Consider the following 17,930-nt stretch of genomic DNA (forward strand, 5'->3'; position numbering starts at 1 on the left):
CATAGACATAAGGAAAAGAACTGGATTATAATTTCCAGTGAACATCTCACTGTTTCCATGAATGCGTCCTTTCTCATTTTTCTCACATTATATTTGTTAAATTATAGCAGTCAGTGACAGAATTAACATTGTCCAGATTTTTCTGTCATAAACAAAACTTACGAAAAAAATGCAGAGCAAATTTGAAGGCTAAGACTTAGGTACTATTAATGTGATGTAGGGTGATTGCCTTCTCCTGACCTTGGCCTTTCTATTAACTTTCACAGCAAAGATTGCTTGCAACAGAGCAAAATAAAAAATTATGTGATTGGATGTAATTTTCCCTCATCTGCGTTCCTTAGTTGTGACTGGGACGGTGTGGGAGGCAGGTCCAATAAAAGCACTGCTGACAAGAAATTGTATCCACATCTTGAACATTTGGATTACAAGTCCATATATATAAACACACACACACACTTCCTCTTAATGTCTCTGCCATTCATGGTAAGGCATCCACACCAGCTGTGCTTTCAAAAGGAGGTGCCCTTTGATGTCTTCCTGAGCAGTCCAGCTGAAGTCACAAAGGGAAAAATCCCCTTTGTTCCCTAGAAATGAGCCTGACATCAACATCTCCGGGTTCCTCTCACTTACTAAAAAATGGAGACAGAAGGATAACTAGTTTTTACCTCTGCTTGTTCAGCTTTGGAGACTTAAATTGTCTTGTAACAGTTCAGATTTGAAACTATGTTGGTTTTTCTTTGTTTGTTTGTTTGATTGGTTTTTGTTTTTTGTTTTGTTTTGGTTTTTTTTCAATTTAACCTTATGTGATACCTTTACTTGGAACTTCAAAGTTCTTTGCTACTTTTTTCTGACTCCTTTAAGTTTTGGCAACAGTACCATGTATATTTCTTTAGGCCATTGTTAAAAAACCTGGAGATTGCAGATCAAGTACTCAAGGCTATTAGACTTATCCTTGATATCTGCTCCGGTTTTCTTTGCAGTTTTATTAATGCAAACATTTCCTTTTTAAATAAGAATGAGCACTCCTTCGTGGGTATTTATTACATTATTTAGAGTGATTGCCAGTTCATTTTGGCTAAAGAAATACAAACCTTAAAAGAATACATTTAGGTAATAGTATATACTGAATATCACCTGATTTTTTCTTAATTTGCCCATAGTAAAACAATACAAAGTGAAGCATATAAGGCTAAGCTAGATCACTGGAAATAAGATTGAGATGGGGGATGCAGGATAAGTTTACTGCAGTGATGTAACCCTGCTTATCAGAAAGGAAAATGTAGATAAAATGCAATCGAAGTGTTAAAAGAGTTTCTAGTCATATGGAGAATATGTTGGTTATAGGTATATGAAAAGAAAGAGAGCTTCCTTTGACACCACATACTCATTCCTTACACTGTTTTGATTTTAGGAGTTTGAAGTATAGAACCAAAATATTGGACCATGTATATTTTGCATATTCTGAAACTTTATTATAAACTTACTTGCAAGAGAATGCACCCAACATTTCATAATGACATATACATAGTTATGGCTCTGTTTCCAGTATCTCTGTATCTTGGCCAAATAAATCAGTTTACAACATATCTGACTAATAATTAACACATGTGGAATCTTCCTAGAAAACCATAGTCTGCAGCTTTCTGTTCAGATTTTTTTCTGATTGGTAACTGAAGGTACTACACTACAGTGAATGAATATTTGATTATAAAGTGAAGGACAACGAGCCTCAAAAAAGACTGCTAGAAGCACAAGAATGTGGCTCAAAATTCAGATATTGCTCTTATATTGCATTGCAAGTGAAGTTTCTATGGCAAAGCAGCTTGATTCTAAAAGAAGTTTTCCTGGAGGACTTTACTCTGTAGAAGACAGCGGCTTTGCGAAGTGGAACAGGACTAAAAGGAATCTGTATCAGGGAAGGTCCTGCATGGTACGAGGCTGTTGCACAGGAAGAGATGATGACTGCAGCTTTAATATCATCTCCAAAGCAGCTATATGTTACTGTGACCAGTACTGTACGTCAGGTTCTCCTGGCCCTGTAGACTGTTGTGCTGACTATTGGGACGTTTGTGACCACCCTGTTGAGCCCACCAGGTCAGATGAGCCTTGGCCACCTCCAGCATCAGGTAGGTAGAAAGAAAATACTCAGTTGGCTTTAGTGCATCACGATGAAAATATACATGGAAGTAGAATTTCTGATTAATCTTTAGATTGTATATATCCTGAAATTATGACTAAAGACATAGTGGACAATGATGCTGAAGTATGAAACTGGACTAATAATTGTGCTTGCTGTTACTTCTTTGTCTCTAGGGACATATTTTTAGCATTGGTTTCATTATATTTCTCTTGGGCAGAACCTCTGCTTTCCTTGAAACTTCTCAGAGAATAACCTCATTGGGTCTAAATTAGTGTGATCTCAACAACTCCAATAGAGCTTCACAGATTAAAATGACATTAACAGCAAGGTCTAAATATTTGTATCCATCAGTACAAATAAATTGTCAAGAAAACTGAGGGTTATCCTGAATGATACTGCTCTGAGGGATTCTGTAATGGTTTTGATCCAATGTAGCTTTCCTGTAGGACATTATTTTTCCTGCAACAGCTCAGGTGAAGGAATAGTTGAAGGGATATGGTTAGAATAAGGATTTCTGACATACTTTATTTCCTTACTAGTTAGTTTGCACTATGAGTTCCTCTGGCACTACCCTGAATCTAACTTTTTTTAGAACTAGAGATTGCAAAAACATGATCTGCAAACAACTGGTCCTTCCTTGGCTCCTGCATGGGCCAAATCTCTGCTGATGAGCAAAATCTAGTATTGTGAATTTTAAGACTATATAGCTTCTTACTGTCAGTAGACCAAATCTGGCTGAAAACGTACCAAAGCTTCAGAAGTCTAAAATCAACAAAAATACTACCATGACATTTTAAAATTAACTATTTCTTTGCAATAATTTTGCTGCTTGCATTCCAGCATTCTTCAAGAGGCTGTGCTCTTAGCCAGGCATAAATCTGCAGCCAAAATGTGATAAGTGGGAGTGACAGAAATGCTGTAAAACAAATTTGATTTTCCAAAGTGTTTCTAACCATCTAAAAGAATGTTATGTGATTCTATGTAAATTAAGACATTTGTTTTATTTATTTCATGCAGTTGTGTATATTATTTCTAACAGATCATGGGGTTGTTGTCATAAGCTCTACATAAATACGTAGCTGCATTTCTGCTCCAGAGTTGACAGCCTGCAAGTCTCCTTTGGCAAACTGTCTCATGGAATTGATCACTATACAACCTGCAGCAGTTTGCTATTTGGGCACTGCCTTAAGTCTACCTCTCAAAGGTAGAAGTGTAATAGAAAGTTTAGATAAGGCAATAGGTGAGGGGTAATATTTTTACTGCTTTCCTAGTCCAATTTTTTGCATTTGTGTTCACTGTTTTGTAACTCCTGGGCTGTACATACCTGCCAGAGGTAACAATTATATTTATTCTATTCAATCACCTTTATTTGTCCTATAGATGATGTTATATCATTATTTTATATGTTGTCTCAGAAAAAATCCTGTTTTTCTGATGTGTAAAGCTATAGAAAGTCTGCGTTTTTTTAAATCTGTTTATTGGATATTTATTATATATGTAATTTAGAGGGTAAAAGGAGAATAATAAAGCCAAAATACAGCAAGATAAAAAGCAACAGACAAAACCAACTCTAAAGGAATTTTCTTGAACAGGAATGTCTGAGAAATTGGAAAAAAAAAAGGAGAAACAAAAAGGACTGAATGCCTGAAGACTAAGCAAATTAGGAAACTTATTTAGAAATGATAAACGTATATTAGCTGACTTTTAGCAACTGACACTACACATCTGCCTTAGGCTAAGAATTATTTAAGCGCCTGAAGACCATATATGCCAAAGTACTTTTTATCTGGAAGATTCTGATCTTTTGGTTGCCTGTGGTTTTGCTTTCAGAGCTTCCTGAGTAATATTTCTTTAAACAAAACAATAAACTAAAGCATTTTACATGGGCTGGAGTGTACAGCAATAAAATTGCTCAGTGCTTTGTTTCTGGATCCCCGCATATTCACTAACTTGGTGTACAGTAGAAACAAGCTACGCTGTGACTTCTTCCATGGTCATGCACCATGCTGAGGGCCGGTCTTGATTTAATTATGTAGAACTGCTTTGACTTTGCCCTTGTGAGTCCAGTGTTCAGTGGTTTTTGTGTGTAGTTTCAGAATAAAGTGCACATTCCTGCCTTAGGTACCAAAGAGAAGTTCGGGATTTTTTTATTAGTAGTATTTTATTGTTAGAAGAACTGTTTAAGTTTTATCTCTGGACTGTATTTGTTAGTTACTTTGTCAGAATCCACACACTGGGACTCACCCTGTCAATGATGTAAAAGTGACATCCAGAGAGTTTGCTGATCACTTTAATGTGAAAGTCAGGATCTGGCCTTTGAGGGAGTAAACCTGAAGACATTTCCCTGACAGAAGTGCTCAGATCAATATTGGAGGCAAATGTAGTAAGAGCCGTAATGCTATCAGAATGCTGGACTGGGAAGGAAGTCACCATTAATCAAATGCTCTTCTTTTCAATCATGATTTTCACATCATAAAAACCTATTTACAAAGTCATTACACTATATTCAAATTAATTAATTTCCCACTTAATATATTAATATTCCAAAATAAAATATTCAGGACCAGACAATCTCATTGTGTTCTCATGTGTCTTTTAGCTTAGATATCTCTGCTCTCTGTCACTGCTGCTGCAAGCAGCACTCCTGGCCTTCTAAATATTAATTTGACTAGGCTAAAGAAACTCATGGTGTTAATCTTCAATTCCCTAAGCATACATCATTAGAAAGCTGCTTCTGTACTAGTCCAGGTTTGCATCTTATCTTGGGCGTTAGCAGTGAGCACTGCCAGCAGAGCTCTAGTGAGGCTCTGTCTTGTCACTCAGATGCTGCATCAATATTTCCTTCCCTCTGTATTTTGGAAATATCTTGCTTGAGGCCTCCGTCCAGCTACTGTCTAATGCTGACTTTGTGGCAGACTGTGACAAACTGAACTTCGATAACTTGCTTTGAGTATTCTCTGAAAAATATCTCAGACCTTAGCTGAAGTTGAATTAGAGCAGACACTTTGGGCCTCAGACTGCTTAGGTGGGATTTATTTCACCTATATCTGTGCTAGCTACCGTAGCCTGCCGAATGACCAATAGAGAAAGAAAGACACTTAGAGTTAATTCATCAACTCTAGTCTACTTCTGGGGACTCCTGGTGGTCTAGTGGTTAGGATGCGGCGCTCTTGCCACCGCGGCCTGGGTTCGATTCCCGGTCAGGGATACTCCCCCAGACAGATGGAGCTCATCAGCCCTGTAAGGCCATCCATCTATGAGAAGGTCACTCTAAACAAACCTACGTCCTGAGGACCTCACTGCCATTGTCCAAGCTTGCTTGGCCCCGGCAGATGAACCTTAGGATTAAAGGCTGGGCTCAGTTCAGCGCATGCTGTGTCTCACCTAAAAAATCCATTGCGCAGGCTTGAAAAGTAAAAGACCTTTCCCAAAAATCTTCGTTCGTGAAGACTGGCCATACCTTAGTCTACTTCTGCACATTGTTATAAAATTTAGTGGGGTTTAGAGTGCTTATTTGTCTCCTGCCAGTGAAGCAAACACGTGTATGTCTGGGCAGACAAATTCCAGCCCTTGCCATGAGAAGGCGATGGCCTTCCTTACACTTGTGGTGGGAAAAAAAGCATGATATTATGCAAAGTTGTAAGTCAACAGTATGTTACAGTTTAAACTTCTTGAAAATGGAGAAGAAAGGAGAACTTGGGGGTTCTGACTCCAATCCCTCCCAGTGGGGAAGGGAACATGATCTCTGTAGGCTCACATCTCAGAACGGACTGGAAAACAAAGACCCATGAGATAAATGTATAATGTTTGTTATTGACTCAATCTAAAGCCTTCTGAAGGCATTCTGAATCTTTCTTTTACTGAAACTTTATAATCAAATGCACTGATCGAAACAGTTTATGTGGAAGATCTTAAAACACACACAAAAACTTTTCTCAGTGAAGTGTTATCAAAGAAAAGAAATAGAAGGGATGTATTTGTTTGGAAAAATCATCATTCAGTTTAGGTTTTATAATGGGTTTTGGAGAGTGTGTGAAACATACATTTGCCTTGAAATATAATTGATCTCGCTGTTTTTCAAAGAGGAGTTATTCTGGCAAGGAAAAAAATATAATAGGTTTGGAATATTCACTAAGTTTTTAAATTCTATACTGGAAAAACTTATTTCTACTTCAGTTGCCAAATAAAAAATAATTTTTATTAGAAATATTTTCTTTTTATTACTGGAAAATAACTTTATGTGAAGAATTATTTTTTTTATTTACATGTAAGATAGTATATTTTTCAGAGGGTGTTTTGAATCTGATGCTGATTTTATTTATTATGAATGATAATGTATTTGGTAAAAAATTCAAATACATTAAACTGCCTTCATTACTTGGAAGAAACTGGAAATAGATATTGCCGACTTTCAACTAAATAACTCAAGCATATTACATATAACGAATTAATTCAATAGTAGCAAGATTTTTGAGTAATTCACTTCAAATATTATTTTTATGTCATTTTTACTCATCTACATGTTATGTTGGCAGGTTGTTATAAAGACGGCCGATATTACGGAGAAGGAACAATAATTAAAGACAACTGCAATTCCTGGTAATGTTTCAGAGAACAGCAAATTGAATTTTATCTAGCATATGTCATGAAACAGGAATTAAGGTAGAGAGCATCCTTAAATTCACATTAAAGATGTAATCAAATCAAAATGGCCGGAAGAGCAGTGCTAAATATTAAGGTTTTGTGAAAGTAAATTACAGCCAACTTAGAAGAATGGCAAGAGGGAAACCAGGCTTTCTAATCAAGATATGAATATTCGACTATTAAAATCTCCTCCTCACTAGCCTAATTCTATTCCTGCTCAGTCAAACCTGAGTCAAAATGGTTTCAGGCTAGACCTGGCGTTGACCTGAATTCACACAAGACAAGAATCATTAAAGTTTGTGGGATTCTTCCTCCGGTGCTTTGCTTTTTTTTTTCATGGGTAATGAGACCTTACATTATTTCATAAGGGAAGGATATATATATATATGTATAATTATGTAGGAAAGAGGTGAACTTTCCTACATCCCTTTCTTTGTCTTGGGACAGGAGCAGACAGTGCAGGCAGGGGAGCTCAGCTGCCAGCTGTGGCAGTCAGTTGCCTGAGCTGCCTCCCTGCTTTGCCTTTTCAAAAACCAGCCCTGCACCTCTAGTCCCAGGGCATCCCAAGGGGCTCCAGCAGCACCCAAACAGAGCTGGGGCTCCCACTGTCCTGACTTTAGCCCAGGGTCCTTGGAGCAAGGTGTCTATGGCATCATGGCCCCTTTCTGGGTTTCCAGAGTGAAACTTCCTCATAATATCTCAATTTTGAGGAATTCAACATCAACGATACAGGATGTTGCCTTTTTCCCCCAGTTTTGTCTCACAAAGAAGGATGCAATATTTTTCAAATATGACCTTTTCCACAAGCTGTAAACTTTCCCACCTTGTTCCAATTAGGATTCATTAGGTAATGAAGCAGGAAGAAGTGGCATTATGTTTTCATAAATACTATGTGACAATTATATTGCTTGCACTTTTTTTTATCTATCTCCCTTCTGCTGCTAAAGTGCACATTTCACTTTTGACAATTCATTTTTTGCTCAATGATATTCTTGTCCTTTCAGCAAATGTTTCAACAGTCTCTGGAAATGTTCAGCAGATGTATGCCTTGTTCGCCAAGACTTAATTCAGGGCATCAATTCTGGAGATTATGGGTGAGAACCCTTTTATTTTAAGGTTTGTTATAAATCACTGTATTACTCACTGTATGTATGTGCAAATTACAAGTTATGCAATCCTCCCTGCCCTTTCCTTCTCCAGTAACATTACAGTAATTTGACAGTAAGTGCACATTTCTGAAACTTTCCCAAATAACTAGCAGATTATAGAGTTTTAAATGGAAAGATACTGAAAGTCTTATGCTGGTAAGAATGATTGTAAACATCTATCTAAACATTCTCCGGACTTAGAACATTTTTTTTCTCTCAAAGCACAATTTACGCCATCTTCCCTTATTCTTCAATTTATTTATTACTTGGGATAGATATATAAAGTCATTTTTTCTCCTCCCTTAAGAGCATTATTCTATGTAACAGGACTCTAGGTAGCATTGGAAGAGGAGAAAATAGGCCCGGAGAGGATCAAGATATCAGAACTTTGTGGGGCTTGTTTTTCTTGCTAAAAGTCTCATTTCTCCTAGCTAGCGCACAGGGATTAGGGACACTCCAGTATTGGATCTGTGCCTTGGGAGTCTGCTGACTGTTTACAGACAGAGATACAGGGATTGGCTCCCTATGATCTGAGGTGCTAAATTCAACAATGAAGCCTTGCCCAGATTTCAAACTGTGATGAGTGCTGAAACAGTTTGTGCTTTGTGGGAGACATTCAAACCAACCGGATTAGGATAAACACCTAAGTAAGGCACCTGGTGCCCTTAACCTCTTTGTTGTTAGTGTTGAGCAGTGAGGTTTGCCTACCTGAGATATGACTCAACTTCTCCAAGTGCTTGCATTTTCACTGACTACAGGGAGACCAAGAGCAATGAGGCTTCTCCTTTGGTCAAGATGAATCCCATCTCCTTGTTCTTCATACACAAGCATGATAGAAGAGAATGCTCTCCCCTGTGACTCAGCTCTTATCCAATAAAAAATTTCATAGTGTTCCAAATGGATGTTTTTGTTAGTTGTACTATTATAAAGGAGCAATGTATTAATTTGAATGATATCTCTAATGTGGGATTTATTTGTTTGGTTTTTATCTATGAGGAAGATGGAAAGCTGAGAACTACAGTCAGTTCTGGGGAATGACAGTGGAAGAAGGTTTCAGAAAGCGCCTGGGTACCTTTCCTCCATCTCATTCTTTGCTGAATATGAGAGAAGCTCCAGTAAGTGTCATGTATACTTTTCTAATAACTTTATCACAAGGGAAAATAAATGTGGATGATTATAAAAGTATGATTCAGGGTTTTGACATGAAATGCTCCCATGTTGTAGTTCCCAGAATAGTTCTACAAGTCATAGAGTGTCTGGCCCTATTGATGAAAATTGAAAAAGGAGGAGCAAAAGCAAATACTAACCACTATGAAGCTCTGCACCAATATTAATTTATCGTTGTAGTTCACTTTAAGATGGCTCCATACTATCCTCTCCATTTGCTAATAATTGAACACTTAGCTGTAACCATAAAAAAGTGTATCTGGGCATAGTTCATTAAGGCTAACAGCTAAGACTAAACAGCAATCTTTGACAGAAGCTGTGAAAACTTTTTTTGGGTTTTGAACAACTGTAAAGAAAAATTATGGGAATCGTGGCAAAATGAAGTGATTCTCTGCTACCAACTTTTTAAACCTTTTTGCCATGGTCATTTTCATGACAGCTAAATTAAATTTCCTATCATTTATTTATGCTTAAATTAGTTCTGAAGCAAAGAAAATATACTTTAAGTTATGTAGGTAGGTTAAGCATTTTAAGAAAAAATGCAAGTTATTGAATCCAGAGCGGATTTTTCAATACTTTGGACCAGTTCATTTCTTTTTTGGAAGACACAATTTATGGAAATCTGGCTCTCCTCCCATCTGGGGTACCATTTCTGGCTCTCCTCCCATTGTGGGGTGCCATTTCCGACGATTTAAGGTGGATAGGGAGGGGTAAACTCCAGCATCAGGGGTTTCTTCAGGTCCGGATGCTGGAGGGGAGAGGTGCTCCCCCCTCCCCCCACCCACGCGGTCCCATGGCAGCCACAGAGACAGCACACGGGACTTGGAGAGGAGGCAAGAGAGAGATTTATTGTTGGGGTGGTTACATATATAGGTCCTAGGAGGATTCACAGAGTGACCAATTACAGGTTCAGGGTCTTACATGAACACCAGTCGCAGGAAAGGGTTAACAACTAATAGGAAGGGGTTAAAAAGGTCCAATGAGAAGACTTCTTGATATCTTCTCAGGACATTCCTGAGACAGAGATAACAACTGCCGTGGGGGGTCTTGGGAAGAAGAAAGCATGAGTTAGCAAAGAGCCATTTTGACACATGTTTAAACAACAGTTTTTGTTATACTGCAGATCTACTGCCACAACAATTTATGGAAATCACAGACCATAAAAAGAAAAACTAACTGGCTCACCATAGTGAAATTAGAAAAATTGCAAGTATAAACAGGTTTTTGTCTTTGGCTTCTATATAGTTCAGACAAGTAATGCCATTTAATTATCTATTAAAACTCAATTGTTGATCCTTGTATACATGTTGTGGCAGAAGTGTTCCACATCATGGAAGGCCATGTGAGGACAGCAGTGCAGAGCTACTAATTGGCAGGGAAGTTGGGAAAGAAGGGTATGGCCTCTGCAATAGTTTTAGCAATTTTAACCCTTTTTCTTGAAGCAGACTCATTCTTTGTCACACACAATGTCAGCTCCCTGCACCAGTGTGGCGAGGCATTGGGCTGGGACCCAGATTGGCCAGCTTGATCAAAATTACACTGTGAAGCTCCAAATTTCCCTGATTTTGTCCCCTTCTAGGAGAGGGTTTTCTAGAAGAACATAATATTTTTAGTTTCCTTGTGCTGCCTCAGGAAATTTCCTATAATTTGCCATATTTTAATATTGCACAACAAAATACAAAAATTACAGTTTTCTTCACTTATAGGCAGCTCCATACCTACTGTCATTGCACAATCCAACAGTTTCATAGCATGGATTGGGCTTACCAGGTGTGCATCAATAGATTCTTCCAACTGGCAAAACAGCAGCAGCCATACAGTTCATTTCCAGGCATTTTTTAAGACAAGTATTTTATCAGATTTTCAGAGACTCTTGACCCTTCTTCTCCCTCCATGAATAATTTTCTTTCGCTGATATTTTGTGAAGCATGCTAACATATTTACAAAGTCCTAAGTGATAAAAAATTAGCGAATTTGGGTGAAAATGTTTTTATTAAGCTTTGCCTGTCACTAGGTGACAACTCAGAATGGAGTAAAAGAGATATGAATAATGAAATTCAGAAATAATGACTTTTTAATATTTTTCAGGGACACTTTCCAAGCCTTAATGGCTTGACCTTTAAGTGACTCTGTTGAGTACCAATTCATCTGCAGGCCAAAGTACTAGTTACTTACTGTGGATAAACTGGTACTAATTAAATATTCATGCATTCTCTGGGATTATTACTGCCTTTCCTATTTTGCAAGTGAGAAAACTGGAAGTCATTTGCCCAAAATCCCATACGTAGTTGATAAAAATGCTACAACTAGTGTTCAGGAGTCTGAGGCTTGAAGCTCTGCTAATGTAAAAAGAAAACCATAGCTATCATTTGTTAAATACAACTTTTTTCCCCCTTTAAATAAAATCCATTTCTTCAGCATGCTGCTGATCTACTATTTAAGGAAAAAAAGATGGCTTCTGGTATGTAGGGGCCTGTTGTTCTGATTATTTTCTACTGTCTTTTGGGGTAGCATTGAAAAAAGCATTTTTGTGTAGAAGGGGTTCCTTACTCAACTGCATGAAAAAAAATATTTAAGAATGTTCAGCCTTTGTGTCTTAACAACTTCACATCTACAGCCCAGTCTTAGTTCTCAGCAGTGTTGAAAAGTTTGGATGTGTAATAGAGACTTTTTAGTTGTTTCTTTGACTGTCGTATCAAACTGCAAATACAACTTCATAACATTAATTCAAATTAAACAGTGGGACAGAACTACATTTCATCTTAGAGTAGACACAAGCTTCTTGAAGTTCCTCATAGAGCTTTTAAAAGCTCTGCTATCAACAAAAGACTGTACCTGCTCAATAAGGTGATGCTTATGGCTGGGAGGGAAGTTTAATATGGTGGCACTTTAGTATACCTAAAAGACAACGATATAGAGCAAGAACTTAATCTGAACTGAGGACTCTCTGTTGCAGAATACGGTTAGACCTGAACATAGATCAACAGCTAAATGCACCACTAAAACTCTGATTCCTGACAAAGCTGAAGCTCCTCAATCTGAGAAGGCATTTTCACTGCAGGAGATAGTGTTATCATTCTTGAAGTTCTATGTAGCACAAGAATCATCACCACACCTTTAAAACACACTGTGACACGTTTCATGGTATTCTATCAGTACACGTCCTGGCAAGAATTGCAATGGTGGGGTCTGCACACCCCAGCAACACCTAAGTGCCATCTTAGAAGAAAATGAAATACATAATTCAACAATAAGGTACCATTTTTCATTACATATCAAAGAACTTGTAAAGGCAATGTGAAAGTAGAAAAAGTATACTAGCTGTTCCACTGATATATGTCTTTTCTCAGTTAAAGACCTCAGCAGTGGTATTTCTCTTGCAAACTGAAGGTCATGCATTCCCATTTTGTTTTCACAAAGCAAGTGATATCTGGAATCTTTTTCCTACCTTAAGAAAAAACATAAAATTCTTTCCCTCAGAAAAACTATTTCCACATTTGCAAATTCAGTTATATTTGGCCTTTTTTCTCTGATAGGTCATCTAACTTTTCTGAAGAAGTCATAGTTGAAGTTCAAGTGCTCTTTTATGTCCATTTACCTGCCTGCTTTGGCCAGGCTGCTAGGCTTCACTGCAGAGAGTACATACGAATGTTTAAAAATAGTTCACCAGTCATTTTGCTGATTGCCTTGTGCTGTCTGATGCTGGTCCATGGAGCGTACCTTGAGAAACAGTGGTCTAGGCTTAATATTTGTCACAGAGCAGCAGCGCTTCTCAATATCAGGGTAACGATTTTTCAGACAAAAAGCAAATGTTTCTGGCTACAGGTCAGTCCTGGATTTATAAATGACAAGGCTGAGGGTTAATGAGGGATTTGTTCTGGGGTTTACAACACGAGGCTAATAAATACATTGGCAGTAGTTCAGGAATATGTAAAGTAACACATTATCACAGACTGAAGATCTGTTTAGAATTTTGCTTTTCTCAACTGCCTCATTTGTAGCATTTTAAGCAGCCATTGCCCACATAAGTGTGCTAAACAACATTTACCAAATTTTGCTTGTTTACTGGTTGGTAGTGAATAGTCTCATCATGTAAATGAAATTCTATTTGTCTGGGATTTCTCCTGCATGTTTAATCTTCAAAGTAAATCTTGAGCTTGCGTCCGCTCGCTAAAAATGAACATAATGATAATTTACCAAGTTATTCTTTAAGTTAGCTGCTGCTTCCTGAGTGCCATTGGATATTGCAAGTCCCATGTATATAAAACCATCTTAAAAAGCAGACTTTTGAAAGTATTAACCAAATTATTGAGATTAATATCTTAGCAAGGTTTAAAAAATTGCTGGCTTGTTATGGGTGGAAGTGAAACTTTCAAAATCACTGAAGTGACTGACAGCTTGCAGTATACTTTAGTGGATTCAGCACTCACAGCCTGCATCTAACCTAGTGAACCTGGAAGCACTGGCTCTGGGCATAAGCACAGGTTTATCAATCTGTGGGGGTTTATCAAGCCCTCTTGGGGCTGTATCCCAATCTAATGTCAGATTGATTGTACCTGAGGTACAAGCATCTTTTTCCTTACCCAATTCTCAGCTGGGGGTTTTCTGTGGCAAATCCAGATGTAGAAGCTGGATGGAGGCACTGCCGTTACACAGTGAGTGCAACAAAGTGATCTTGATACAGGCAAAGTGGTAAAATTTGGTTCCCCAAAGAGTTCTGAAATAATTTGAAAGAGCTGGCCTCAAATGTTTCAATCATCTTAGTAAAAGGTATGTAGTTTTATAAATCACATAAGCAATTTAGAAAAATGGTGCAGCAAGGACACACAGAATTAGAAGATATGTAAATTGAAGTAAAATAATAAAGGAATTTGAACAGGATAGAAGCCATTGTGCTTATGAGAAAGAATCATCAGTGAGTGTTTTGCTTAGGAACAGATTATCGTGTTTTGTGCATTTTATTTCCCTCTGGAATTGATGCTATCAACAATTTTTTGAGACAAACTGTTTGAATGGACTAATAATGCAATTCTCTGGCCATTCCTATTTCCCTTCGCAGCAAAATCAATCATTCCATAAATTTCATCAGGTGAAAAAATGGGTCAATGGCTCTGATACATTGAACACAGAGCAGACTATTAGCAGTTGTACCAGATGGTTCTTGCATATGCAAATATTTATTCAAAGCTTGGAGGACTTTGGAGGTAGACATAAATTAAGGCTGAGAGATGAAGGTGCCAAAAATGGCTGGCCAAATGGCTTTAGTGAGTAGACTATGAATTCTCATCTGTTCTCCATCAGATTACAAAGCAGAAGGAAAATCACTGATTTTTGTTCTGTAGTGAGAATAAGTGCTGAAGATTGAAAAACTCCTGTGTAAAAGACACACCTCAGAGTTGCTCAGGAAGCCATAGGTGTCAAGGTTTTAGGTTTCCTCAATTCAAAAATTTAGAATTTTATAAACAAAATTACTGTAAAATTTAATATAAAAATATAAATTGAAGCATATTCAGATCTTCTACATTTTGCTTTAGGGAAAGTCACTTCCAGAAGAAAAGTTTCCTGCAATTTTTTCAGCCACTTATGAGTGGCCTGAGTGGATTCATGATCCTTTGGATCAACGAAACTGTGGAGCATCCTGGGCTTTTTCAACCGCAAGTAATATGAATATTTTCTCCCTTTAAAAGTATCACTGATGTTAGATGTGTAAAGTGAATAGTAATTAAACAATTTCAGCTTGCTTTTCACTCTTTATTAGCAAGTAGGAATATTTGAAATTGCTGCAACTTTCCCTGTATGTTGTCCCAAATTCTTAAAAAGTCAATCTAAGCTGCAGCTCTTTGTTTGATTTTCATAAGATTGCGTAACGTAGGGAGAATTTTTTTGTGATAGCAAGTAGAAAATGAATTGACTGATGCACTTTATTGTAACTAGTAGAGTAACTTTTTTAACATAAAAAATCTGCATCCCTTGTCTGTGCAACTACATGCTTTATTTGAAATCTTAAAACAGGTAGGCTTCAATTTCTTTATATGTATTTATATATTTCTGCATTTAACAGTGTCCAACCCTTGCTACTCAAATAAATTGGGTACAATATTTTCAAATTTTATGAGAAGAAAGCCCTGAAACTGCTCAGATATTTGTGGAAAAAACAATCTTTCAGATTCTGTAAGCAATGTCAGTAATGCAATTCAACCTCATATGCTACAATCTCTGGTTTTATGAAAACTGGACACAATTGTCACTTTCACCAAAGAAGTTAAAAAATCAGCTGGGTACATTTTTCTTGCAAGAAATCTCAGTGTGTATTGGGATATATAAAACTAGAGAAAAAAATTATGCAATCAATCTTTATGACTTAATTTGGCCAGTGGGTCCTCATTGGTGCTTCTTTAAACCACAACAGTAAGAGAAGGAAAGGAGCATTTAGGCCAGCTAACCCCAGCTCTCTATGAAAGTCAGACCGAAAACACTTTTTTCCCTGTCCTGTTCACTGCAGTTTTAAACGGAGAAAACCAAGAGAGCTTTTAACAGCTCTACTGACAGATTACTGCGGAGATGTGCAGAGATCACTGAGGGAAAGACTTCCCAGATATTATGTCTAAATTTTCCCTTTCATAAGCAAATCTTTTAATTTTAATTCACATTATTATTTTCAAAGCTAAATATTATAAGATGCCTTCCCATGTTGTTTAGCTGCATCTAACAATTTTCAATTTTTCTTCGCAAGATTAATTGTTGTACAATGAATAGAAAACCTCTACTGTATAATTTTTTCTTATCATGAGTAATTTCTATAACTATTCCAAAACTATTCACTAAAAGACTCTTATACCTATGAAAATAAATTCATTACCATGTGACAGCTCACAAAAGCACAAAACACAATTGTCACCTGCCATGAGCAGATTCACTTTTCTGAAGTCTTGCCCAAAATTCACCACAGTTAGTGTTGATTTTGATGGAGCCTTAGATTTCAAGATATTTTTAAAAAATTTATTTTCAGGTTCAAAAATGAGGGGCTAAAAGTAACAAAAATATAATTTAATCACAGGTAATGACTGGGATCGGGGCTTAATGGTTGTTTCATCATCATTCGATAAAGAAAGTAGGTTAGTTTCAACCATAACTTAGTTAACCTAGGCTGCCTTTAAATCAGTGCATAAATATATAAGTACTAAGAATTATGACTATCTGATTGAATTCAGACATCTAAGATGTCCTAAGATGTCTATCTCAGAAGAAGAATTTTGTGTGATAAGGGAAGTACAAAGAATACTACATTTACACTTTAATATGAACATGTCCAAATATTCTTTCTAATGAAACCAATAGATATCTCCAGTCTTGAATTTTCTTCTTCAAAGGACTGTTCATTTTTACTTTTTTTTTCTCTCCCTCAAATAAAGAAAAGAAAGGTGGAAAAGAAAGTGAAGAGATTTGGAGACTCAGCTGCAGAGAGGTGGAGAAGTATTTGCATCTTCTGCTGAAGAAAACTGGATATGACTGTGCATTTACAAACATCATAGAGACTATCAGACTAAATTATGTAAATATCTCGTCTGATTTTAGATATGTGGGACTTTACAATAACCAGTAAATCTAGAGATTTGTAATATTACAGCAAAGTTGCTCATGATGCTTTGCAGTTTCACAATCCTCTCTCTTGAAAGTCTATACAGACTATATTGTTGTTGTTTAGTGAAGGTATCTGCACAGGTAGAAAATATTGGGATTTTATTTCAGTCCTTTTCCACATTGACAAATGTGAAGTTGTTAGTAATTATTTGTTTTTTATAAAAGAATATTTATTTCAAAACAGGTGTTGCGGCAGATAGAATAGCAATTCATTCCAAGGGTCAGATCACAGACAACCTGTCTGCTCAGAATTTGATCTCTTGTGATACCAGGAATCAACATGGATGTAATGGTGGAAGTATTGATGGTGCTTGGAGATATCTGAAAACACACGGGTAAATATTTTATCTAGCTGTTTGGATTATTTTAACTTGAAACAATTGCTTAAGTTACAATAAGACAATACTGTAAGTGGACTCAAAATTCTGTGGTTCTTGGGATACAGGATCCTCATGTTAAACAACCTTGAGTAAGCCACCTGCATGAGACCACATTGTGAGTATTCAAAAGAATCAAATATTTTTTCTCTATGAAGCAAATTGTAATCATCTCATCCCAAGGTTTATTCCAGAATGCAACACTCTATCAAGGACTATACCTAGATCCTTCTTCCTTCAGGTCAGACTAAGCAAAGTTAACAGCTGTCAAATGCCACACGGAGAACTAGAGACTTTTTAAAATGGCATAAAATCATTTATAGACTCACAGAATGATTTAGGTTGGAACTTTTGAAGGTCACCTGGTCCAATGTTCTGCTCAAAGCATGACTATGAAATTAGAACAGACTGTTCAGGTCATGTCCCTGAACACATTTTGAGTATCTTCAAGGGTGGAGTATCTATAGCCTTTTCTGCAGCAGGTCACTCTGTTTGACCACTCGTGGTCAAATACTTTTTTCTTATATTAGCATTTTCTTTGGTACAACTTGTGACTGGTACCTTTCTGCTTTTCACCGTGCATCTCCAAGAGTTTTGCTCTGTCTCATCAATAGCTCTCTTTATGTAGTTGAAGACAGGAATTAGGTCCTCTTTTAGCTTTCTCTTCTCTGGACTGAACAAGTCCAACTGTCTCAGCTGTCTCAGTTCCAGTCCCCTAAGTGCCTTCCACTGGACTTGCTCCATTTATCAGTGTCTTTCCTGGGGATTACAGAAGTGAACATATTACTTTATCTGTGGAGTAGTAATTTGAGG

At 37.1% G+C, this 17,930-nt stretch overlaps 1 protein-coding gene across 1 annotated transcript in view; it reads left to right on the top strand.

The window, feature by feature from the left end:
* Positions 1-1,632: 1,632 nt before the first annotated feature.
* Positions 1,633-17,930, top strand: part of TINAG (tubulointerstitial nephritis antigen) — a 45,025-nt gene continuing 28,727 nt past the window's right edge. Inside the window, exons 1-6 of the mRNA XM_027696025.1 lie at positions 1,633-2,126; positions 6,676-6,739; positions 7,789-7,878; positions 8,933-9,047; positions 14,634-14,757; positions 16,925-17,075. Of these exons, the coding sequence (XP_027551826.1) occupies positions 1,757-2,126; positions 6,676-6,739; positions 7,789-7,878; positions 8,933-9,047; positions 14,634-14,757; positions 16,925-17,075 (914 nt within the window). The 5' untranslated portion in view covers positions 1,633-1,756. The remainder of the gene's footprint in view (positions 2,127-6,675; positions 6,740-7,788; positions 7,879-8,932; positions 9,048-14,633; positions 14,758-16,924; positions 17,076-17,930) is intronic.

Source organism: Neopelma chrysocephalum, unplaced genomic scaffold (genome assembly GCF_003984885.1).
Source record: "Neopelma chrysocephalum unplaced genomic scaffold, ASM398488v2 Primary Assembly neopelma1_104, whole genome shotgun sequence".
In the NCBI taxonomy this organism is placed as follows: domain Eukaryota; kingdom Metazoa; phylum Chordata; class Aves; order Passeriformes; family Pipridae; genus Neopelma; species Neopelma chrysocephalum.